Source organism: Loxodonta africana, chromosome 6, assembly GCF_030014295.1.
Source record: "Loxodonta africana isolate mLoxAfr1 chromosome 6, mLoxAfr1.hap2, whole genome shotgun sequence".
In the NCBI taxonomy this organism is placed as follows: domain Eukaryota; kingdom Metazoa; phylum Chordata; class Mammalia; order Proboscidea; family Elephantidae; genus Loxodonta; species Loxodonta africana.
In genome coordinates this window covers 94,943,802-94,968,997 of record NC_087347.1, presented here as the reverse complement: position 1 = coordinate 94,968,997, position 25,196 = coordinate 94,943,802, and the positions used below count along the sequence as shown (strand labels likewise).

Sequence of the window (25,196 nt, the reverse complement as noted above, 5' to 3'; positions counted from 1 at the left end):
TTAGCAGCCAGTCATCAGGGCCAGTCATACTAGTGATCACTGAAGTCCTTTTGGACATCAGAAAGCAGCCATACCACACTTGTTCCACAGCCAATCTGTGATGTTTACTTCCACTCTTAACTTCTGTAAAATTGTTAAAGAAACAAAGATGCCCTTCAAGATAATGTTCACAGTAAATCAGTGACTCATTTCTACCCTTCAAGGTCTCCCTGTCTACTACTTTCTTCTAGAACTTTTATTGCTTCTGAAGGAGAAAGGTTGGAGGAGAGTCATCGTGGAACTGTTGGATTTTGGAATGTAAAAGAACAACAAACAAAAAAACCTCATAACAAGCCCTAGGAATCTGTTCCGTCAACAGGCTGTCCTGAGTGATTGAGTGTGAAAACCCATAACCATCACGTGCACTGGGCTTACTGACTAGATTTACCTCACGGCCCATAGCGCACTCACCGTGAGGTGTGTGTGCTGTAGTGGCTCTCATTTTTTACTGCCTCCCTTCTCTCTGGCAAAATGTAATGTGTGATATAGCATCCACTTCCATTCACCTGAGCACTAACGTTAGAGCTCAGAACTGCCTTGGCAGAGTGAAAGAGCCAAGAGGCTGAGGAGTTCATGTCCAGGGCTCCCTTCGTGTCTGGTTGAATTTTGTGCCTGGGCTCTGCCCACTTCTCCATTTTTAAAATGTATTGGCTTCTGTTAGCACCCACAATTTTAAGGGGTGCTGACCTGATTGCCAGCTGCTGCATTTAGGGTTACCGCAATTGGATGTTGTCTGCTTTGTGCCTTATGCAATTTAGAGGACTATACATGGGGTTGAAGAAACTCCTCTTTAGTTCCATAAATAGTTAAGCAATCACAACACTTTCTGTTCTAGACTCTTACGAGTCTACGATAGCTTGAGATCAGGCGATTTCTATACGGCCTTTAATCTCTCTTCAGTAATTATCCTTAATCTGGCTGTTTATACTTAGTGATTGTAGCCATTTTGCAAAATGTTTTGCACAGTGTGTTCATTAACTGTGTATATGTTTGAAACTAAGAGGCCGGATAGAATCAGGATATCCCAGTAGAGTCAAGACACAGAGCTGAGCTGATTGCCAAGGGCTCCTGGGAAATTAGAAACCTGAGACCACACAAGACCTCTGGGCCTACAGGCAACGGGATGTCTTATCTCTTCAGCAGGCAGTGAGCAAGTGTATTCTTGGTGGCCAAGACAGGGGACCAGAAGTAGTCCCCTAAGTTTACCTAGTTGAGAGTTTCCTTTGCATTTTATAGAAAAAAATATTACTAACATGAACTAAGCATTTGAGGTGTAAGGCATGTTTCCTCAAATCTGTGATAGATCTGGCTCCCTTTCCTGGGTTAGGACGTCTATAACAGACTGCTGGGAAGTCTGTAACATTTGCTGTCTCTTTAGGAGAATGTGCTTGGATCTTCAAAATGGGAATCTGAGCCTCTACTGATTGTCTTTTATTTAATACAATTGTTCATATCCTGTAGAATACCTAGCATAGTTCAATATGGCTGTTTGCAACCACTGCAATAAAATATTTTTTTATTTTCCTCTTCCAAAAAGGATTATTTTTTTAAACAAAACAAATAATGAGTGCATCTTCAAGGCAGGCCAGAATGGAAATGAACTTTTGGCTCTGTGCTGCCTTGTGGAATATGTCCAAGAAGCATGAAATTCTATGCTAAAAGTACGTGAACTGCTGAGCCCCTTGACTCTAACCATATCTAATTTTTTTTTTTCTTCTCTCTGCTTCCACAAAAGATGGGCCAATCAAGCTTTTCTGTAGGTTGCTCCTCACTGAGTGTGTTGCGTATTTACCATGCGTTCCCATTGGTCACATTGTGCCTTGACATCTTTCCACTCCATCTTTCTTTGACCCATCATTGCATTTTGCCTTTGTGTCTGCGGGCAGTCTTGTTGTTGGCTGACTGTTACTCCCGGTTTGCCCATATCTTTTAGTTGACACTGTAGAAGAGATTGTTGTCTTCTAATTGGTCATTCTAGGTTTCATATGCCACATTCCTTTTGCCCCGAGAAAAGGAATGTTTTCCTTTTAATTTAATTTTCATAGTTGGATCCAAGGCCTCAACTCTAGAAGGGTTTTGGATCTATTCTGAGGAGAAGAGGAGTGCTCCTTCACAGAACAAGGAGGAGCTGCTGGGAAAAGCCTCTTTTTCAGTTTTCTCCCTCTGTTCTCTGGCTTGCTCTGTGAAGAACCACCAACCTACTCATTTGCTCAGAGCCACTTTTCTTTAGCCTGAATACGGGGGACAGGGTATATCTTGTGGTCACCTATATATCTCTCATTGGAGCTAGTATCTGAGTCAGTAAAAGCTTTTCTTGGAGAACTTCCTTGCCTGTGTTCTGATCTCAGGCCTATCACTAGTCTTGCAAAAGAGTTAAGAGTAGAGTAGCTATAAATGGAATGGGAATGTAGGAAGCAAATGGCACCTGTCACCTCAGATTATGAAAAGATCCCTGCACAGCTCCTTCCCCGTGTCCCTCTACCACCGCCCATTGCTGAAACGCCAGATTAGAGGAAGCTTGGTTCCTTTACCCCTTAGAGGCTTTTGGTTTTCCTGGGTAGCATAGACAGAAGTGACGAGGAATCTGACATTGGTGGATAGTGGAGACTTGAGGCTGGTGGCGAAAAGGACTGGTTTGGCAAAAAGCTGTGTTTCTGTGTTCCTGCATGCTTTTGTGTGGGTTATCAGATGACATTCCTGCTGTTTACATGGCCTTTGTAACTCTGGAGGAATGAGAGGCGGCACCCTTTGTCTCCCATGTCCAGCTAACTCCCAAAGAGACAGGCAGCCGGATGAAAGCTCAGTTGTGTATCACATTTTTTTTTGTTCTGCACTGAAGCCTTTGGAGCTGTCTGCCCTCACTTGCTAATGATGGCAGATAGTGGAACTCCCAAATAGTGGGGTGGGCTTCCTGGGACAGACCTGTGAAGGAGAACATGTATAGCTAAATGGTTTGGGAAGACTTCTTTATGATGTGTAATTAATACACAGAATTCTTTAATAGATTTCCTTTTTAGCCCATATCCACACAGTAAGAAGAGTTAGCATTTTTTTTCTGACCTTTAAAGATCCTCTTTCTCTGTATTAAGAGGTTTTCTGTATTTTTAGTGTGTCCATTGATGCCTTCTAGTTTCACATAGCTGAGGCCTGGGGAGACCTTGTTCCCCAGAAAGAGGGAAGAAGTGACCGTTGCCATTCCTGAGAAACAATATAATGTCTTGATTTCTAAGTAGTACCTCTTTCTGTCTTAAACATTTTTCTAATTTGGGCCATCCATGGCCCTTCATTTGTTTGAAATTTCTAAGCAGTAAATATAAATCCCCTCTATGAAAATCATACTCAGGAATGTATTGCTCTGGCTGAAAGTCAGCTTTTTTGATGTTACTTTCCTGGTGGTTGAGGCAGTCACTGTCTGCAGTCTCTGATCGTCTTTTCAGATTTGTTTGGAAACAACGTACTCAAGAACCAAGAATTTAGAATATCAAAATTCACTATAGACTCACCAATGTCGAAGTCACAGTGTGTTCACCCTATCTGCCATCCAATAACATTAATAATAATTTTTTTTTTCTCAAAAAACAATTTGTCCTAAGCATTGTCCCAATATTGTGGCCGTAATACGGTAGTCCAAATTCCTGCCTTTTTTTTTTTTTTTTTTATATCAACCCCCAGATCTTAGACAGCTTTAACACTACATTGTATCCAGTCAGCCAAATAAATGATGACCTCAAAACGCTCTGGCCAAGGCCATGCGTGATATTTTCCCTATTTAAAAACACTTAGGCGCCTCTTGCCACCCTTCCTCCAGTGTTAAAGTGTCATCTGCAAGGACTGTTGTCTAATTGTTTCTGAGGTCACGGGGTCTTGATGGGGCTTAATTTCATTCTCTCTGACATCTCTAGCTGTGAAAATTAAGAAGCCAATCAAGACAAAGTTCAGAATGCCGGTTTTCAACTGGGTTGCCCTGAAGCCCAATCAGATCAACGGCACAGTCTTCAATGAAATTGATGACGAACGCATTCTGGAGGTATTGTTCTTACTGGTTAGAAATGGGGCCTCGCTGTCCAGGACAGCCAAAATGGCTGCTCTTTTAACCTAGAAGTTTTGATGATGAACTGCTAGTGTTTTAAATGCCTCGATGTAAAGAAGAAAACATTTGATAATATTAAATAAAAACAAATGCTGTTTTGTAAAATGGTTCTAAAACTGTTTAAAAATTATTTAAAAATGTAAGTTTTGTGCATCAGTGTATGCCACAACATATGTATGTTATATAGTCCCTGCCCTTAATTTATAAAAGGGCATAAAAACCCTTTATTGAATTGTATGCAAATAAGAACTCAGTAATCATACTGCCTACCTCCTTTTGATAGGCAGTTTTAGTCCATGGTAGCCATCTATGCAAGCTAACTGTTGAAAGGCATTGAATTGTCTGCTTTAGAGATTTCTTTCTGTTTATGTGTCACAAGTCTCACTGTGCCAAAAATAGGAAAAAGTGAGCCAACTACGGCAAAAACAGATATTAAATAGGAAAAGTAAAATCTTTGGTGCCAAAGAAACTGTCCAAATGGTGACTTTCTGGGTTAATTTTTAAGTAGGATTTAATTTGCCGATTTAATTTCTCCCCCAGGACTTAAATGTGGATGAGTTTGAGGAAATATTCAAGACAAAAGCCCAAGGTCCTGCCATTGATCTTTCTTCAAGCAAACAGAAGATAACACAGAAGGGATCAAACAAAGTGACCTTACTAGAAGCAAATAGGGCAAAAAACCTTGCCATCACTTTAAGGAAGGCTGGAAAGACTGCCGACGAGATATGTAAAGCTATTCATGTGTAAGTTCAGAGCATTGTGGAGAATTATATCTGAGTAAGTTAAGGATAAAAAATGAAAATAAGAAAGTTATGAATTGATAGATAATGGAAATGTTTCAATAGCGGGACAAGGTCTAAGATAAAAGATTGAGCAATTCTTGATATCCGCGCACTGGAGATGCCCTTTCTTACGTGTGTGCTACTTCGGGGTTGAATAACATGGTAATACTAAAGAGGCAGACCGGAGATTACCCTAGGGAGTGCTGTATTAGAATGAGTGATTAATTGCTTTTGAAAAATAACATCTGGATTGTTACATCATTTATTATCTTGGTCTGCTCTCTTAGATAGGCCTACAGCAATGCTTATAGAAAAGGAAAGTTGAGCCGAGTATTGCAGATGTTAGGGAAGGGAAGAAAATATCAGCTTTCTCTGGAGTATCAGAATTCAGTCCAGATTTGTTGAATATGAATTTGATGGCATTTGTGGAATGCCACAATTCAATGCCAAATGCAAATATGATACAGGTGTATATTTTAATTCATAACAATAGGAATATGATTTCTGTTGCTCTGTGCATTTTCAAGACATTTTAAACAAAGTTCTGTTCTCCTTTTTTTTGAACTGCATAGAAGGCGTTGGTTTTATTTACTTCTCTATTAACATTCTACTCTCCTTGTGGCCGTGGTGACTTAAAAATATGATAAGGATGTTACTAAATGTTTCAGGAACTAAGTCTTCACAAGTTGGTACTTTATAAATTTTAATCAGAGACTCTTAAGAGGAGGAGTGGATGACCCTAAAAAATAATTTGAGGCTATAAACTAACAGTCCAGTGCCTCCTGTAATCTTTCTCATTTCTGATATGCATTCTGGTTTTTAATCTTGTTTGTAGTGATGATTAAATATAACTATTATTTGGCTCAAAGGAGATTGTTCAGAGAATAAAATAGAGGTCGTAGCAAATACTTTGTTCAGATTGAGCATACATCCACAGACCTGGCATTCCTTGAAGGGATGTTTGCATTTAAGCTAAAACATCCATACAGCACAGGCATTTGGATGCATTTTTTTCCTAAAGAAGCAAAGAATGTCCCAATCTCTTGGTTTAATTGAAATATTTTACAGAATTCACCAGATATTTCATAATTCTGTGTATAGTCTCAATCTCCTTATTTAGCAGTACTTTACATTGTCCAGAAAACCATGTCCTTGAACCACTTAACCATTAGATGGCTTCAGCCTTCATCCTGCCTCTTCCTGCTGTCATTTAACCATTGATTTCCAGAGGCTTAGAACTAACTGGGAACCCTTTTGGTTAGCTTTGCTGCTAACCAAAAGGTCAGCAGTCTGAATCTACAAATTGCTGCTTGGAAACCCTATGGGGAAGTTCTGCTGTGTCCTATGGGGTTGCTATGAGTCGGAATTGACTTGATGGCAGTGGGTTTAGAATTAATTACAACGGTAGTCTAAAAACGGAATGGCAGCCTATGGTAAGGTACAGGTTTTGAGGAAGGACCAAGTAAGGTACTTGATCCACAGTCAGGAACCAGTACCAGGGTGGGTCGTTCACAGTACTAGTACTACTCTTGAACTCAGTCACGGGGTAGTTCATGAGCTTGACCAGACCAAGGTGTGGTTAAAGGGTAGGGGGTTTTCTTTCTAACACCAGCCTGTCCCCATCTGTCTTCAGATTTGACTTGAAGACGTTGCCTGTAGACTTTGTAGAATGTTTGATGAGGTTCTTGCCAACTGAGAATGAGGTGAAAGTGCTTCGACTTTATGAGCGGGAAAGGAAGCCCCTGGAGAACTTGTCAGATGAAGACCGATTCATGATGCAGTTCAGTAAAATTGAGAGGCTCATGCAGAAAATGACCATCATGGCTTTTATTGGGAACTTTGCTGAAAGCATTCAGATGCTGACTCCTGTGAGTAGAGCAGCTTGGTGGGGGAGGGACTCAAAGAAACATAGAATCCTTTTTTTTTCCTTTAGGTCTCTCCCAAAATTGTACTTGGTGTGATGGGCTCTAAAGACTCCTTCCCACAACTTTCTTGATTGTATTTTATTTTAGCCATCTTTTACATGTTGTGTATGCGAAGTAAATTTGAAAACTTATGTAAAGTAAGTTTGAAAAATGGCGTATTTCTGTATTGTTATTCTCCCTTGAGAATGTCATTTTCTGGGTCTTACAGATAGATGTCCCCTGGATTTCAAAGGGTGCTTCAATCCTGGGGGGCAAGGAGACCCATTCTCTCAAACTTGGTCCCCTCTTAAAGATACCAATCCTCTGGCTGGGTTGGCAAGACTGAAAATGTAACTTTAATTTCTAAAAATTATCCTGTGTCTTTAGTGAACAGGCTTATAACTTTCATTGGAAGCATTAAATTGTCCTAGCAGCCTTCTTCCTTTGAAGTGTATTGGGTTAGACTGTGGTGATAGGGAAATAATAGCCAACCATCTCTCTCCTGTTTCATTGTGTGAATCTAGTACAGGCTTATAAATATCATAAACTTCAGTTCTTTCCTGGTTTGGTTTCTAAATAAACTTATCAGTTGCTGATTATAGTAGCACGTCTGTTGAAAAACATGTTTTGAGAACTTCTGGAGGATGATAAGATTCCTTTTGCTTTTTTTTCTCCATTCTTGGACAGCTTCATTGATGTACAAATGTATCAATTTATATATACCTATATCTTTATATCTTTATAAAAATATAAATTTTATGTATTTCATGACTAGAAGTGGCAGGCAAGGAATTGAGTTTTACCAGAAGATGCTGTTGACCTTTAACTCTGATCTCTTGGTTACAGATTTTGTGATAAAGAAGTTCTTATGTTATTGTTACTGCTAACAGTTTTAGAGAAGAGCTTGTAGGGCTACCTAAGATCTTTGGGACAACTTAAATTTGTTATGCTTAGGAAAAATGAGATCTCAGCGTTAGGATTTTAAGGTCTGCTTTTCTGTGTTAATTTTTAGTTGCCAGTTTTTAACATGTCTTTTTCCTCCCTTCCTTCTTTTGATTGGAATCTAGCAACTACACGCAGTTATAGCAGCATCTGTCTCTATAAAGTCATCTCAAAAACTCAAGAAAATTCTGGAGGCAAGTGAAGTTTTCCTCATATTCATGTATGGAAGAGCTGGCTTGTCCGCTGCATTCCGCTCCCTGGGATGCTATACTGATAGGCTTCTCTTGCCTCTCTTTGCTTGCAGATCATCTTGGCCCTTGGAAACTATATGAATAGCAGTAAACGAGGAGCAGTTTATGGATTTAAACTTCAGAGTTTAGATCTGGTGAGTGCCCTGAAAGAAATAAAAGAACTATGTGAAGGAGAAAACAGCTGGCAGAGATTAAGTCCTGGAGTGGAGGGAGTCTGCTCTTGGACGTTGAGATGAGGTGTCTTGATGAAGGTTTTCTGCTAGTGGGAGGATAAATTGGTACAAATGTCCTGGAACACCATTTGGTAGTATTGGCAGTAACACTTAGAGCCTTAAAAATATTCATGCCCTTTAACTCAGTGTTTCCATTTCTAGGAATCTTTCCTCAGAAGTCTGGATTTTGGATGCCGTATCATATTTATAATTGCACATAATTGGTAACCATCTGGAAGTCCAACATTTTGGGAAATGATTAACTATGTTATAATAGTAGTTCCTACAGTGGACTGTTCTTCAGCTATTAAAATAATTGTGAAGAATTTTCAAAGAAAGGGGTAAATTTGTGTTTAGAAAAGGAGTCAGGGTATATAAATGGCATGTAAAGTTTGATCCCAACTAAGTAAAATCTGTAGGGAAAAAAGACTGAATGGAAATAGGTCAGAATGTTCATAGAGAGGTTAGATGGGATTACAGGATTTTTTTCCCTGCTTTATATTTTTCTGTATTTTTTAATTTCTTTTTTGATGTTGGGAAAAGATGCTCTGCTTTTTTCAGAGTCAAAACCCTCAGTGAAGCCCTCTTCCCGCAGCTTTGTGAGGCTAGAGTAGCTTACACACAAGAAAGTTGGGTAGCGGCTGAGTTCCTAGCCAAAGAGACCTGTTTATTTGATAGGGAATGTCCAGGCAGTCACAGGTCAGTCCCTTGGCAGATTGAGCATATCAGCCGTAGCAGCATGGCAGTGGAGTATATCTGTTTTGGGTCATTAGAGACTCAGGAATAAGAGCAGCTGAACTAACTATGAAGGCTGCAGGTAGGAGCTCTGCTGTGTAGGGGGCACCCGCACACACTGCCAGCTCCCCACTCCCCACTCCACTTCTCTGCTTATTGACTTTCTAGAGCACTACAATTAGAGTTTGCCTGGTTTTCAGCCAGGAGAGATGGCACAGAGCGTGAGGGGGTAGGGCACAACTGATATAAGAAAAGATGTGAACCATTCTTAGGTGTTTGGAGTCATCTGTAATGTGTAGCACACCCCCTGATCAGGACGTCCTCCAGGCATTTAACCATCAGTGGGCTGGTTGTCCAAAGAACAGATTGAATCTTGAATTTCTTCTGCAAATGTTTTTGTCACCCCGTTGGACAACTATACACAGTTACTCACTCTGGATGGGAAAACTATCTGGTGGGTAAGGCTCCTATCATCCTTTGTTCTTGCACCCAAGCCGTGTTCCCTTTTGTTTTCAGCTCTTAGATACAAAGTCAACAGACCGGAAGCAAACCCTGTTGCACTATATATCCAATGTTGTGAAAGAAAAATATCACCAAGTGTCCCTGTTTTATAATGAGCTTCATTATGTGGAGAAAGCTGCTGCAGGTACTTGATTTCAGTAATTAACATTGTTTAGCCCCTTTAATCATGGGAGAACTATTTCCTGCTTAAGCCACTCTCCAGAACCTCTTTAAGAAGGCAAGGCCTCAAGAAGTCAGATGCTCTAAGCTGAAACATATCCATGGTGTTGTCCACTCCTAAGAGCATCAGTGATTAAGGATATGAAGGTGCCTTCTCTCAGTATGGAAACCCTGGTGGCATAGTGGTTAAGTGCTCCGGCTGCTAACCAAATGTTCGGCAGTTCGAATCCGCCAGGGGCTCCTTGGAAAGTCTGTGAGGCAGTTCTACTCTGTTCTCTAGGGTAGCTATGAGCCGGAATCGACTTGACAGCACTGGATTTGGTTTTGGTTTTCTCTCAGTATCTCCTGGAAAGATCCCAGTCTTTGGGCCTTGTGTACCTTCCTCTTCCATTCTTGTCATTTTTATTCTTTTGCTGCTATTTGAAATTTAACAATGTGAGAGTCACTCCCAATGAACACTTTAATTTGATATTGTAGTATCAGCTTGCTCAGGTGTGGCCCTTCTAAATGTTTGCCTTTAGCCTGAGCACAAGTTAAATTATCTATACTTCTTCATTGTTACTTTGCTATGAGAGTTTATCATTTTAAATCATCAGTGACTCAGAAATAGCTGGGATGTACAAGGTGATAGTATCTCATTGTATAGATAAGAAAACTGACATTATTTGAGGTTAAATGTCTTGCCCAAGGTGACCTTGGTAGAATAGGATAGAAACAGGCCTAGGGCCCAGATCTTCTTACATCTCATATAGTGTATCTTCCAAGATACCATGTTTGCTCAAAACAATATTAGGTTGGAAGAAGGAAGGACACGCAAATTGATCTTGCAGTTAGTTACAGGCTCAAATTGCCACCTTGAATCGGAAGCAGCCAGGGTGTTTACTATGAATTCAGATTCCTGAGGCCTATCCCAAACTTAGAAATTGAATCTTTGAGGGCAAGACCTTCTTCGACTTCTTCCTACAGAGTTAGTGTCTGTGGTTTCTCTGTTTTTACTGAAGCAGCCTTCACTACCCTCTATTACATGGTTTATCAGATTTTATTATAGAAGTTTGCATGTCAGTTTCAACCTATGTACTTCTTAAAGGTATAAGCAGATTTTAGTTATCTTTAAATTCTCATAGCCTCTGACAAATTGGGCAGTGGGAATAAATGAATGAGTGAATGAATGAGATGCCACACTGATATTGAGCAGATGCTGCTGACTGATCAGTCGGGGGAGACCGAGGCAGGGAGAGGTGATTTTGTCGCTACTGAGACTCCAGTGCAGGTTGAGACAGTCTGCGGAGGCCTTGGTGCTTCCTTAGGCACTTACCAGGAGTTTGGTTCTGGTGGAATGGTTTTTCTTCTTTAAAGTTCCCCTTTGCCTAGAATAAGGGTTCTTAAACGTCAAATTCTAATTCAGGAAAAATGTTAAAAAAGAAAATTGCCATCTTACTAATTAGTAACACATTTTATATGATTCAAACAAGATTCCCAAAAGTAAATCATTTGGAGGGGGGCAAAAAAAAACAGTGGGGGAGATGGGGAGACTGAGGCACCTTGTGGCCGTGTTCTGTGTTTGCTCTATGATACCCAGGTGGCTGACACAGATTCTTTATACCTTCATTCATTTACTCGCACCTTCATTTTCTCCCCCTCGGCTGTTCATTTACTCATTCTCTTTCATTCATTCTTTTATTTACCCAGGGAACATTACTTGAGTGCCTGCTGTGTACTTGACACTGTTGTAAGCATTGGGAGTCAAAGATGCATAAGACATTGTGAGTCTTGTAAGGGGAAAACATAACACATTGTTCTGTAATTCATCCGTGTGCAGAGCTGGGTCAGGCAATCAGGGGCCAGAGGTGGGGCTGGACCTCCTTTGGGTAACTGCCTCGGGAGACCTAAGGAGTGTCCTGCTCTAGGGTGGGTTGGCTACACTGCAGATAATGAAAGCTCTTGGTGAGCCATTTTGAAGCAGGGAGGGGGGTGTTTAGCATAAAAAGAGAACCTGTCCAAGGTTGTTTCCAGCTAGCCCTACTGGTCAACACAGCTAAAGTTCAACCAACAAAATGCTACCCCCTGCTGGAGAGCACCAGAAGTGCAAACAAGTACAGAAAGGCACACTTCTGTTAAGCAGAGGATTAATGTCTTGGACCCATTACAGTTAAGCAACCTCTGAGTATAGAGGCCAACTGATAGGCTATGTCTTGTAAGAGAAATGGAATGTTTGTGTACCAGCACAGGAGCTGGAGTCTACACTTACCATCTGAACTCCTTCTCTGCCAGCTTCTAGGGCAGGCCACATGTATTAGTTTTCTAGGGCTACCGTACCAAAGTACTACAAATTGGATGGCTTAGAAAAACAGAAATTTATTCCCTCATGGTTCTGTAGGCTAGGCGTTCAACTTCAGAGTGCCAACCAGGCCATGCTGTCTCTGAAGGCACTTGAGGAAGATTTTTTCTTGTCTCTCCCAGCTTTGGGTAGCTTCAGGTGTTCCTTGGGTTGTAGCTGCAGCCTGACTCCATCTCTGCCTCTTCATATGGCCATCTTCCCTCTGTCTCTGTGTCTCTTCTGTTTTATAAGGACACCAGTTAAAAGGAATTAAAACCCACCCTACTCTAGTAAGACCTCATGTTAACTGATAACATCTTCAAAGATCCAATTTCCAAACAAGATCATGTTCACAGGAACCAGGGGTTATAATTTCAGTATATCTTTTTGGGGCATACCATGTAGCCAGCCTCTTTATTACTTGTTGGCAAAAATGGGCTAATGGTAAAAATGAATTGGTGCATGTAAAGAACTTACTGCAGTGCCTGATGGTGAGTGCTCAGTATATTATTCATGTTCAAGGATCTCTGCTGAGAAAGGCAGAAGCTAGGTAGAAAGCCCTTGAGTAACCAGTTTATGTCTCTTAAGAATCTGCTTAGAACTTGGCTTACCAACTAGACTAGCCATGGATTTGACTTTGCTGTCTGAGGTTCACTGGACTATTTCTTCTCTACTTCAGTCTCCCTGGAGAATGTTTTATTGGATGTTAAGGAGCTCCAGAGGGGCATGGACTTGACCAAGAGGGAGTACACCATGCACGACCACAACACGCTGCTGAAGGATTTCATCCTCAACAACGAGGGGAAGCTGAAGAAGCTGCAGGATGACGCCAAGATTGCACAGGTAAGCACCGGTGGCCCTGGACACCCACAAAGAAGAGATGGGATCCCTGAAGCTATGTGGGGCGCACGCCCTGGTTGGGGAAGAAATGTTCTATTGCCCTGTTCGCTGGGGGTAGAATTGTTATGTAGCCGGTGATTATTACAGGAGGAGGAGTGAGCATCTTTCTGATTGTTGTCCCTGGAAGCCCCTGTTCTGCTCATTGCCCTTTTCTAATTTGGGATCTTTAGAGTCCCTCTAGAGTCCCTCCCTGTCCTGTCTCCCTTGCTTTTATTCCTAGACTCCCTCCTGCATGAGTCCTTCATTCAGTGGAACCAACTTGTATCAGGTCTGTGCTTAGCACAGCAGTGTTCCAGGTGTCCGTAGACCTCGATCTAAAAATCTTACACTACACTGGGAATTGCTGATACACAAACAAACCTGCAAAACAGTACAGAGTGAGCTAGACATTATTGTAGAAGGGAAGGCAAAGTGTGGGGGACTCAGAAAGTAGGCTGACTGGAAGGGCCTCCCGGCAAGACTGTCTTGCATCACAGAAGGGTTCAAGCAGAGACTGAGTGTCCACTATGTGGGGATACTGTAAGGATCATTGAAGCAAATTGGGATTTGGCATCAGAGTGTCTTATCTGAGGTCTCTCTAACCTCAATGGTTGTAAGGAGCCCTAGCCTTAGGAAACTCTTGAACGGTGTCTGTGTGCATGTGTAGACATGGCAGGAGTTCCCAGAGAGGAATCCCTGTGTCTCACTATTGCCTTCTCCTGGTGGTCTTTGTCGAGGCATTTGGAGGAAACGTGGCATCTATGGAAGATTGTGGGTGGTGAAGGAGGGGGCCCCAGGGATGAGAGCTGCTTAGCTTTCCTCCGCCACTTCAGTTTTCCCCCACAGCATCAAGTTCCAATGCTGGAATTAATGAAATTCAAGAGAAATTTGCTTCTTCATAGGATGCCTTTGATGATGTTGTAAAGTACTTTGGAGAAAACCCCAAGACGACACCACCCTCTGTCTTCTTTCCAGTCTTTGTCCGGTTTGTGAAAGCCTATAAGGTAACTAGGAATACCATAGTCCTCAAAGCCCTCCTTTCCGGCACTTCTCAAGAAGGCATCCTCTGTGAGACAGGCCTGAGTCTCAGCTGCTCCACAGAGGCCGCCTCTGTCCCTTTGGACAGCATATCCGGGTGGTCAGTATGAGATGGTAATCCCCTGTGGAGGCTGAGAGCTTCTTGGGCCCTCACTGTATGCTGGACCTGCCCTTGCCAAGGCAATCTTGGGGTTCAGTCAGAAAACAAAGGCTCTTGGCTGCCCCCTTGGGAGAATTCATCTGGCTGGGGCAAGTGGGATGCTCCAGTACCATTGTTGCCCCATTGACAATTCACCCACACAGGTGAGGTGAAGGGCTTAGAAAAATCCAGGCTTCCCATGGCATTGTCTATTGGTTAAACAGGTGGAAGAAGGGAATCATGGCCTGGGACAAAGGTGTGGGCTGGAGCTGAGGTCAGGGAGAGCCTCCTTGTGTTAAACCTGGTGTTTTCAGACCTGTTAGACTGACATTGCTCTAGTGGTGCCATTAGCTATGGTCATTCTCCGGTGTTTGTCTGGACCAGTAGTGGCCCTTCTTTAAATGGGAGACTCTCTTTGGCATACCAAAGGTCATGGTCTTAAAAAAGCATGGGACCCAAAGAGGCATGTGTCAGAAGAATCTGTCCCTCTAGAAAGAACAATGAAGGTGTTGGAAGATTTTGACCCACTTAGGAGGCATTGCAACCTATACTATCTAAGCTTGTCTGCATATAACAAAGTGGAGGAAGGTGTGTTTATTGTAAAGGGGAGGGAGGGATGTGGCAGGGTTACCTATGTTTGAGAAGCATCATACTGGAAATAGCAGGTCACTTCCCCAGCACTGCTAGAGGCCACTGGCTTTAGACAACCATTCTTGGGCCTTTTGCTGCAACTCAAAAGGTTAAAATGTTTAGCTGTCTTTTCTCAGCATGACTTCATGTAGCAGTGATAGCACAAGATGTTCGCTGAGGGAAAAGTGCCCTTGGCAATGAGGATGAACACAGTATATAAACTCCACGTGCAAGACAGTGGGTAGGAACCAGAGCAGTAGGAAGGTCACTGGTTTCTAGCGCATGACTGTGCTGCTCTGGGTTCACTGGTGGTGCTGGTGTGCTGCAGAGATGGCTCAGGTGGCTCTTAGTTATATGCTATGACCACATTTCTTCAAATGAGAAATTACAAGTCTAAGGCCTAAAGAGAAAATATACGCTGTTTTAAAACTGTATAAGACAAGCTGAGAAGTGGCCCCGGTTGGTCTCAGAGCCAGACACTTCAGCAAGAACATGCGTAGAGCAGAGTAGCAAGAAGAGAATCTGCCCTTGGTGATCTGCGGGCTGTGACAGGTTGATTGCTCCCAGTTGTCTTGTTAGCTGGCTGGGTGAGATGCTTGTCCAACAGTGACACTTAGGGGATATTTTACTTGCCTTAGGTGTCACAGATAACCTCCCTGCCTGGTACTGACCTAGGGGCTTTGTGGGCAGATCTCATCTCTCTTTTCCTTTTCCAAGAATGAGCCAAAGTGAAACATAAGACAAAAGCAACAGAGATCAAAATGTGAATGTTATTACTGATAAAAAGCTGGATTGGAGGATATGGTGTTAACATCATCTGTGAGCTTGCACTTTACCCCAAGTTAGACAAATGACTCGTCCATCAGTTCACAGCTGGACAATTAGAAGTCTCTTTAGAGGGACAGCTTAAGAGAATGCCCAAGAGGGCTGAGCTGAGGTGAGCCTGTTCCATTTCTTCGCCCAAATTTATCAGACTAGTCAGTCTACTTCCCTTGGGAAGGAGTGAGCTGTGGAAAGAGAGGTCAAGAGTGTCACTCCAGTGAGGGCCCCAAAGGAAACAAGAGGCCAAGGGAATGGTGTTTTCCCCCAATAGCAGACAAAAGGCAGAGGAATCTTAGATTCTGCTTTCAGAGAAGCGATAAGTAGGTGGGATAGAGTCTGGAAGCAAAACAAACCCACAAAAGTCACTGAGCACAGCTGCCCAAAGGGTTGGTCTCCACCAAATCTACAGGGGCTGAGACTGAGGAGCAATTTAGCAGGGAGGCAGTCATCAGGAAAGGACATCTGAATGAGATGAATTTCTGACCATGAGATTTTGAAGAGGTGTGATACAGATGGACAATGAAACATGAAATTAAAATTAAATGTAGACATAAAGTATAGATCTTCTAAATCTTCAGTTTACTCTAACTTTCTGGCTCACTAAGGATTCACTAGGAATGCCTTTTTAAAATCTTGACGAATGTCATTTCCACTGACAAAGTTTTTCTTTTGATCCAACCAGCAAGCAGAAGAGGAAAATGAGCTGAGAAAAAAGCAGGAGCAAGCTCTCATGGAGAAACTCCTGGAGCAAGAAGCTCTGATGGAGCAGCAGGATCCAAAGGTAAGAAGTGCCAGGCCAAGATGGGCCCTCGTGTGTGAAGAGGCCCTTATGACTTCTCTAGGGCAAGCAGGCATAAGACTGACAAAGACAATTTGCACACTTGCTTCTAGGGCTTGGAAACTTGGCAGATGAAAATTTGTTCATTGATTACACTGTTCAGCAACCACTGGAATAAGGCTAAGAGCTTGTTTGTGTAGCATTTTCAAGCTTATAGAGATCTGGGGTTTAAATCTTAGTTAGATATGTAGAGAGGCCAAACCAGGTAGCTGGCAACTGAAGGGCATAGGGTTCAGAGAAGGCTTCATGAGAATGCCCATTAGTCCTGGGTCTTGTTTGCTGGAGGGCTTGGTAGGTGGAATGGTAGGGAGTGCTTCAGGGAGAGCAACATCATAGGTAAAAATCATGAAGATGGACAGGTTAAATTATTCATCATCATGACCCTGTGCACCAAGGTTTAAAAAGTAGATGGTTATTACCAGCTGCCCCTTGTTGCCAGAGGATCCAACCTATCCATTTCTGGAGTTTCATGTGTTCTTCAGTGTTTCAGTTTTCTTCCCAAAAGCTTCCTGAGTTTGTCTGCATTTGAGCAGAATGTTGGGTTGATGCTGTTTGTATTTTTGGCTGAGGCTGCTTCTAGCAACACTATGCTCAGACACGTTTTGGATTTTCTTGAAAGCTGGCACAACTAATCTCTGCCATTCTTCCCTCCTTTTAGTCTCCTTCTCATAAATCAAAGAGACAGCAGCAAGAATTAATTGCAGAGTTAAGAAGGCGACAAGTTAAAGATAACAGACATGTATATGAGGGAAAAGATGGTGCAATTGAAGATATTATCACAGGTAAGGGATATTTCCTCATTGTGGCCTGTGGAGATCCCACTGGCCTCAACCAGAATGGGTGGCATGCAGGTATTTCAGCTTCTTTTGTCCAGGGTTTGCAGGTTCTTCAGTTAACTTTTTTCAGATCCAGAATTACATAGGGAGACTCCATGCTAGTGTTTGGAATAAATTTATAATAGCTGCCCACCAGAGAAGCCCAACACTCTTAGAAAAATTGCAATCTCTTTTTTATAAATATCATTGGAACCCTGTAGGTTTCAGTAGGGTTCTTTCTCCTAGTGGTTTTCCATTTCTTTGATTTGCCACCATGCTCCGCTTTCCTCTTTATGGCTACTCCTACCCACCTGCCTGATTAATAGTGTAGATAAGGCCCATTCAGCTTTGTACTTACCACAGTCCATGCAAGTTTTCCCAATATGCTGTTTAGCATCCTCTTCTCGCATTCAGAATAACTGAAGACTAATATGAAATCAGGGGCTGATAGATTTATTGGTGGGCCAACAGTCTTCTAACCCAGGACTGAGAACCGGTCCTTCTATCAGGTAGGAATGGTGCCTAATCCAGTTTGGTTCTTGTCTGATTACTCCAATTCTCAGGTGTAGGCGTTTTGGCACTACCATACTTCAGGACTATAAAGTTGGGCTACTGCCTTGTGGTGGAGGCAACAAGTGACTCTCATATCTATTGAGCTGTTCATTAGCTTCCAAAATATTGAAAATTTTTATTATGGGAAATTGCAGTTTTTATTGTCTTTGGAATATTTTCCATTTTCCACCCCACTCCCAACCTCCAGATTGAGGAACTGTTTGAGACCTTTGTTAACTAACTTGGGTATATATTGCCCACCTCCTTTCTGGCTCACCTTCCCAACCCCACCCCCAGGTATGATTAACAGAGCACTAACCATGTACTAATGCAATAGATCTTGGCATTTTACTCTCTTCTGTTTGTCTTGTTTGGCTGTCATTTTCAATGCAGTGCTGAAGACTGTGCCCTTTACCGCTCGCACCGCCAAGCGTGGCTCTCGATTTTTCTGCGAACCTGTTCTCACTGAGGAATACCATTACTAAACTATTACTCTTTCTCACCTGATGCTCTTAAAAGGTTGCTATAGGTTTTTTGACCTCTTTTGTCTCTCTGTATGTCTGTCAGGGCCACCCAACATCCGAGCATGAAATTGCTATCTCTATAATGTACTTTGTGTTGTTCTCATCCTGCATGGTTTTGCATTTCAGTCATTACTGCTTCCTCACTGCCATACATACATGTATCCACATGGCTGTGATAGACCCGGTGTGTCTAAGAGTTGAATTAATAGAATTGCTTGCAGAGATTTTCAGGAAAATTGTAAATAGAGCATTTCTTTGAGAATCAAGATTGGGATGACCAACAAGATCGTCAAGTTTTTGGGCTAGTATCTTTGAACACAAAATGGTAGTAATTAACAACAACTACTATAACCACTATTTATTGAGCACTTACTGTATTGAGGTTTATAGAAATTAATCCAGCCTTTTTTTGTGCCCACTTAACATGCTTTGATAGTAAGATGAGCTGCTATACGAGTGCTGAGGAATACGAAATGCCCTTAAGCTGCAAAATAATTTGCAGAAGGAATTGGTGAACTATGCATAGCTTCAAAGTTTGCCTTTCTCAACTGTATTATCCAGCCCATGGATATCACCTGCAGTGTGATGGAGCTCGTAGAACAAACTTAACACTGGCAGCACTTTTGACCTAGAAGCATGTGTAGAAGATACAGGCTGATATACTGCACAACACCCTCCACTGCAAGTCATTTTTCCCTCTTGAGTGTCATGCCCAAGTTCAGCTATCACCTATTTCATGTTAGAGCAAAGCTTTGAGGCACGAAACAAAAAACAGTGGCTTAGGACCTCCTGCCCTCTTATTCACATTTCTTCACTGGTAGCCATGTTCCATGTCAAACCCAGGTTATTTCTTGTGATGAAATCATCATCTGGACTTGCTTCATTGATCAGGATGCTGGTATCAAAAATACTAATACGCATCATTGGGAAATGCCACTTCTCTTAGAATTCAAAAAAATGATTGCATTTGCCCAAGACGTAACTACCTGGGCTTAGTTCTTAATGGCTAGATAAGAAGACTTCTCTCTTCAGTGCCCAGTTGATTAGAAGAGAGACAAGGGAAACACATACTCCAACTGAAAATATCCATTGTTTGACCCCTGTGCTGAGGTTGACATGGAACTGGGTATGTGTTTATTTTGTGGCAGTAACTGTTGTATGAATGAATTGCACTTGTGTTCCTGTCTGAAGCTATCAAAGGATGTGGTGTGTCATTGCCTGCTCTGCAGTGTACTTTCCCACCAGTGCTTATTAACAGGCTAGAAACTGTCATCTGCTTGGCCAATGTTCGCTGTCAGTTTTGCTGCTGGACTGTCTTCTTGGAGCCAATCTTCAAAGCAGCTTGGAACTGGGTGGTCAGAGAGCTGGGTGGGAAGACCTTTTCATCCTTCCCTTGTTTTATCTAACACCTCTGATAGTAATGGCCTCCCACTCTCTTCCTCTGTTGGCTAACATGCCTGGGAATGTTAAGCACTAAGTTGAGTTGCTTTCCATTTTCATCCCATTTTTACTTAACCATCATTTTGTGTTTTTGTTTTTTTTTCTGTTTAGCTTTAAAGAAGAATAATATCACTAAATTTCCAAATGTTCACTCGAGGGTAAGGATTTCTTCTAGCACACCGGTGGTGGAGGATACACAGAGCTGGCAAGCATCACTTTTTACTTAGCTTCCTCCTCTCTCTGTATGCAGATCAATGATTTCAGTGTATGGCTGAGGGTAATACTGGTGAGAGTCTGACCAGGGAGATGTCTTTTTACCTCACATTCCAAGGATGTGAGGCTGAGCCTCTCTGTTGGACTCTTTTTTGCTTCCATGTTCTCAAGTGTGATGGCTTGGGCAAGGGTATTTGCTGATGATTATACTTGCTTTGGGTGCTAGGCTCTCCTTCTCTTACTCCCTTCTTGGCATTCTTCAGTTAACTCCATTTTGATCTAAAGAAATCAGGAACAGGTCCTGGCCGCGAAATATGATGTATAACCCTTGAAGAGGGATTAGGATTTTTAGGAAAGAACCTTGATTGGTCAGAGACTCAGCAATCAGAGCTTTAGGTCACTGCACATCCTTAGCTAGAAGTACAATTCTGACATTCCATTACCACTCTGGGCCAGGAAGCAGGGATTTGAGAGAGTAAAAAAAAATTGTGACTCATGGCAACTTCTTGTCAGAATTGTGCTTTATAGGGTTTTCAATGGCTCTGACCTTTCAGAAGTAGATTGCCAGACCTTTGTCGTGAGGTGCCTGAGTGGATTCAAACCGCTAATCTTTTGGTTAGTAACTGAGAGCTTAACATTTGTGTTATGCAAAAGTATTCTTTGCTTGAATTTAGAATTCCAGTGTGCAGGAGCCAGGAAGGTAATAGACCTGAGGGGAACAGCAGTCAGCTTCAGCTTCTTTTTGTCATGTACGAATTTGGGCCCCTGTATTGCCAGATCTTCCAATTTTTCAAGAGAAGCTAGAACCTGTTTTTTTTTTTTTAATGCAAATTACCAATATAAAAATCAGGAAACTGTACTTTTCAAAATAACGAGGAGGCCAGACATTCTTTGGGCCAGGTATGGTCCATCAGCTCCATTTTAAACCTACTAAGCAGGTGAAAGGATTTTAAAAAAATTGATTCAATGTGGTTTAATTCAACAAGGCTTTGTTTTTTTATGTCAAGCATTCTGCTATGTACTCAATACAAACTGGAGAATGCAGGAGGGCCTACACAACTTCACCCTTCTAATGAAAAACAAATACTGGGTGGCAGGGAATGGAGTATTATTTTGATTTAGATTTAACGGTGAATGTGAACATTATTTTTCTAATTCACAAAATAAAAAAGTGACTTTTAGCCAAGTTAATGGAGTGAAAATATGGAACCTATATCTACAAAGTAAGAAAGTAACCTATGTTTGAGGTTCCTTCCTTTATCAAAGCTTCAAGGATAAGATAGGACAGGGCAGTCTGTTTTCATTAGTTTTGCAGTTAAAGTTATTGTTGATATTTAGGTCTCTGGGAGCAGTGGCGGGGGGGAGGTGCGGTGCAGCAGGGACTATGCCACAGCTACTTCCAGTTGAAGTATTTCAAAATAAGCTTTCAAACTAGACTGGCCAGTGACAGAAATAATCTCCTATATATTTTTATCTCTAAAAGTGCCAGAATCCCACCAGTATTACATCCCATTTTGATTGTAAATATTGAGAGCAAAATCACATCTTTGGCTCAATGCTTAATGAGTCTGAAGGGGCCCTTAGCTGACTCTTCTACACAAGCTGCTTTGATTGGCTGCCAGCTGGCCTTTGTCTTGCTTAGACACAGGACGTTAAAGGTTGCCATTTTCTCTCACTGGTGCTCTCCCTTTTTACAGATCTTAGAAACCAGCCATACAGACGAGCCGATGCGGTGAGGAGAAGTGTCAGGCGGCGCTTTGATGATCAGAACTTGCGTTCTGTTAATGGTGCCGAGATAATGTGAGCTCAAGACCCACCTGCATGAATAGAGGGTGTGCGTGAATGAACCTGTGTCCACAGGAAAGTGCTAGTTATGGCAACCCTGAACACCGATAAAAATATTAAGGGCTCAGATTTAGCAAATACATAGGAATATTAAAAATAATGGGCTCTCCTTTCAACTGTTAACAAGTGCCTAAAAGTGGAAGTACCTGCTTAGATTAATCAAAGCAATAGGATCTGATTTTTAAACCAGTATGTTATTCAGTTTTTTAACCAAAATGTAAATTTCATATTACATTCATTGCCTGTCATTGTGATTGTCCCACGATGGCCCACCCTGGTTTCCCAAGTTGTAAATAACATGGATGCATCTGCTGAGGGCTACTGTTGCTGAGCTATCTTTTAAGGAATTAATTCTGTTTTGGCCATACCCATTAACTTTGTATTTTTAAGGGCTTTCAACATGGGAGAAGGGAATAAATGATAAGCTTCTCCTTCTGACCATAACCAAGCGCAAACCGAATGCAGCTGCAGTGGCACGGAAGTCCCTCAACCCTTGGTCTCGTTTCACATTCCACATCTGTGCCAGGGCCTGATGCCCAGTGAGTGACATTCACAGGCATGAATGCAAGGCTATGATGGCACAAAAATGTGTTATTTGCAGTACTGTTCTTCAGCTAGAGGCAGCTTTTTAAATAATACAAATGTATTTATTAGCACTAAAATTAACATCTCAGTAATCAGTACTAGGATTTCTGAGGACCCTTATGGGTCAACCCTGAGAACAGAAATTGGTGCCTTGCTAGTCAAGCCAAGGAGAGAAGTTTACTAGCTCTATAGATAAGCATTCAAGATGACATCTGCTGGGAGCAGTGTTAGTAACAGGCCTTATTCTCCTGACAATCGCAGGGTTTACTTTTTTTTTAATTGGAGAAGATACTTTTGTCATCTGTATCAAAGCTGTTAAGAAGTTCTTGTATTTCCCAGATTACTTTATGGGGAATTGGAATAAAGTTGCTGAAATATTCACATTGGAGTTAAATGATATTTAATGGGACTAAATGGCCAACTAAGCCACTTTTTTTCCTTCCTCTCTGGCAGGGCACTTGATTCATTCCAAAGTTTAAAAACAAACAAAAAAAAACTGGACTGAAGCTAAATTTGTACTTTTCATAACATTGTTTCTGGCTTACCTTCTTGGTACATTATATCAATTATTAATTGTAAAGTTTATTGTATAGTATTTAACCACTGAATTTCCTATTTTATGTTGTGCTTCCGTGAGCCCCTTGGTGAAAGCCCCATTTTCCTTGGATAATATGTAGTTATATGATCTCTCTTTAAATGTACAGATATTTTGCTATAAAATTGGTGCAGTTTTTTATGGTTTTTACACTTCTCTTTAATTCCCTCCTAAGCCTATGGGTAATATTGTACATATTGTTTAAAAATGCATCAGCCTATGCTATACAATCTGAATGTTATTTTAACTTATAGTTTTTTTTTTAATATATATATTTAAACTACAGTTTTAGGGATCAGTTACCACATTTCATTTTCATGTACCTATTTACAGAAAGATTACCTTTAAACTGTCACCTGCCGGCACACTTCCATAAATGTGTACTTTAAAAAGAACATGCTAAGATTTTGTCTTTCTGTTGATTACACATTCTGATGAAAATAGCAATCTGACCGTGAAATAACCTAAGTAGTTGGTCCTTAACCACAAAACAGCTGTTTTCCAAAGCTGAATACTGACAACGCGTATTTCAAAATAATTGCCTGTTTATTAATCTACAAATGGACAATAATGTTGGCATGTTCTTTTCTGTTTATTAATGGGCCTGCTTCTTAGCAATATTAGAAATGTTTTATAAAAGCAGTTCATGTTACTTTTCTGGTCTTTTCATGGCATATGAGCAAATAAACTATTTACACTACTATCCTGTAATACGTTGTAGTCTGTTAATGGAACATTTTGTGGGGTGGGGCAATTAAGCAGTATGTAGACTTCTATAAATACATGTGTCTTGCTAATTGCACTTTGAATCTTTTTGGTCCATTTTAGGAAAAACCCCTCTTAATCACTTGCTGTATGAAATGTAGGAACCAAATAGATTTTGATAGGGATACATCTCCAAAATCACACTTATAAACTGCTTCCAGAGAAACAGCACTCTTTTTTTTGTGAGACATTGCCCCTTCAATCTTATTTTAAAACATTAGGGTAGTGTGTATATACCGATACGTACATGTGAACTGCACAGCGGTAACCCTGCATCCACCAACTACATCGGTTGACAAGATACCTATAGGCACTTAAGGCCATTTGCCAGCCACCACTGCACACATGGAAACCCTGGTGGTGTAGTGGTTAAGTGCTATGGCTGCTAACCAAAAGGTTGGCAGTTCGAATCTGCCACGTGCTCCATGGAAACTCTATGGGGCAGTTCTACTCTGTCCTACAGGGCCACTATCGACTTGACAAGCACTGGGTTTGGTTTTTTTTGGTATTGCACACATACTAATATCAGTAATGACTCAAGTCATCAAGAAAAGTGTAATATTTAAGTCTTTTTATAAAAGCAAGGAAAACCTGAAAAATTCATTTTACAAAATGAATTAGGACTTTAAACACTTAGGGTGTAATTAGTCATTTAAGAAATTGTTTATAATATTTTTTGTCCCTATTACCATAGCCATGCTTTGTGTGTGTCACACTTTGCTGTTTACACAAATTGAAGTCTTATGCTTCACAACAAGCGTATGACATGCAGGTATTAGTACTATTGTATACATGAGGAAAATGACTCTGAAATTAAGTGACTTGCTCGGGGTCCCAACTCTTAGTAGGTCAAAGAGCCTGTACATGCCTTGGTCTTTGGTCCCAATTCATTGCTCTTTCCACTACATCAGTTATACTATGTCACTGAAGCTTTATATTACAAGGGTGAAAAGTTGAATTTTGGAGTCAAGAAGAAGCTCTAGTTTGTTTTATACCAGTACGAGTGCCTAACAGAGGACAAACTTTTAAGGTCTCAAGTACTGCACAAATTCAGAAGGTTTTCAAACTCAAACTGAAGCAGGAGGTTCAAATGAGGCACCTATGGTTAGGTTTAGGGCATGATATCCCAGTAGCTCCATTTTTAAGACATTTATCGCTGACTCAGAATTAAGTACCCTGTTCTCCTCTCCCAATCCTCTAACACTAAAATTCACTGCAACGCTCGGCGACCTGCCTGGCTCTACACATCACAGAACAGGGACTTGATAACCACCAGTTACTGTGGTTCAACACACTAGATTTTTCTTCGAAGAACTGCCTAATTTTACACTGGAAGTCATACTTCTGAATACTAGCTTTATAATTCAAATGCATATTTAATATTTGGTAAAACAAAATTGTCTTAGCCCTAATATATTCATTTTTCTAATTTTTATTGCTTAAATGTCTGCAAAGATGAATATTCTATCAGCACAGTTCATACAAAAGGATTAGTTTCCCATTTCATCTGTTTAGAAAATATTTGAAGAAACAAATGCATGAAGAAGTCTTGATGTACTTTTT

At 41.2% G+C, this 25,196-nt stretch overlaps 1 protein-coding gene across 6 annotated transcripts in view; it reads left to right on the top strand.

The window, feature by feature from the left end:
- The window catches only part of FMNL2 (formin like 2), a 349,026-nt gene extending 324,788 nt beyond the window's left edge, over positions 1-24,238 (top strand). The window contains exons 16-27 of one of the 6 annotated variants that reach the window (XM_010586319.3): positions 3,942-4,066; positions 4,670-4,872; positions 6,545-6,779; positions 7,883-7,951; positions 8,062-8,142; positions 9,472-9,601; positions 12,633-12,796; positions 13,735-13,836; positions 16,144-16,242; positions 16,958-17,081; positions 19,742-19,788; positions 21,541-24,238. In XM_010586319.3, the coding sequence (XP_010584621.1) occupies positions 3,942-4,066; positions 4,670-4,872; positions 6,545-6,779; positions 7,883-7,951; positions 8,062-8,142; positions 9,472-9,601; positions 12,633-12,796; positions 13,735-13,836; positions 16,144-16,242; positions 16,958-17,081; positions 19,742-19,788; positions 21,541-21,579 (1,418 nt within the window). In that variant the 3' untranslated portion in view covers positions 21,580-24,238. Of the gene's footprint in view, positions 1-3,941; positions 4,067-4,669; positions 4,873-6,544; positions 6,780-7,882; positions 7,952-8,061; positions 8,143-9,471; positions 9,602-12,632; positions 12,797-13,734; positions 13,837-16,143; positions 16,243-16,957; positions 17,703-18,059 lie in introns of those variants that run through there. The other 5 variants (XM_010586318.3, XM_003406014.3, XM_023542948.2 and 2 more) reach the window with 5 other exon arrangements.
- The last annotated feature ends 958 nt before the right edge of the window (positions 24,239-25,196 follow it).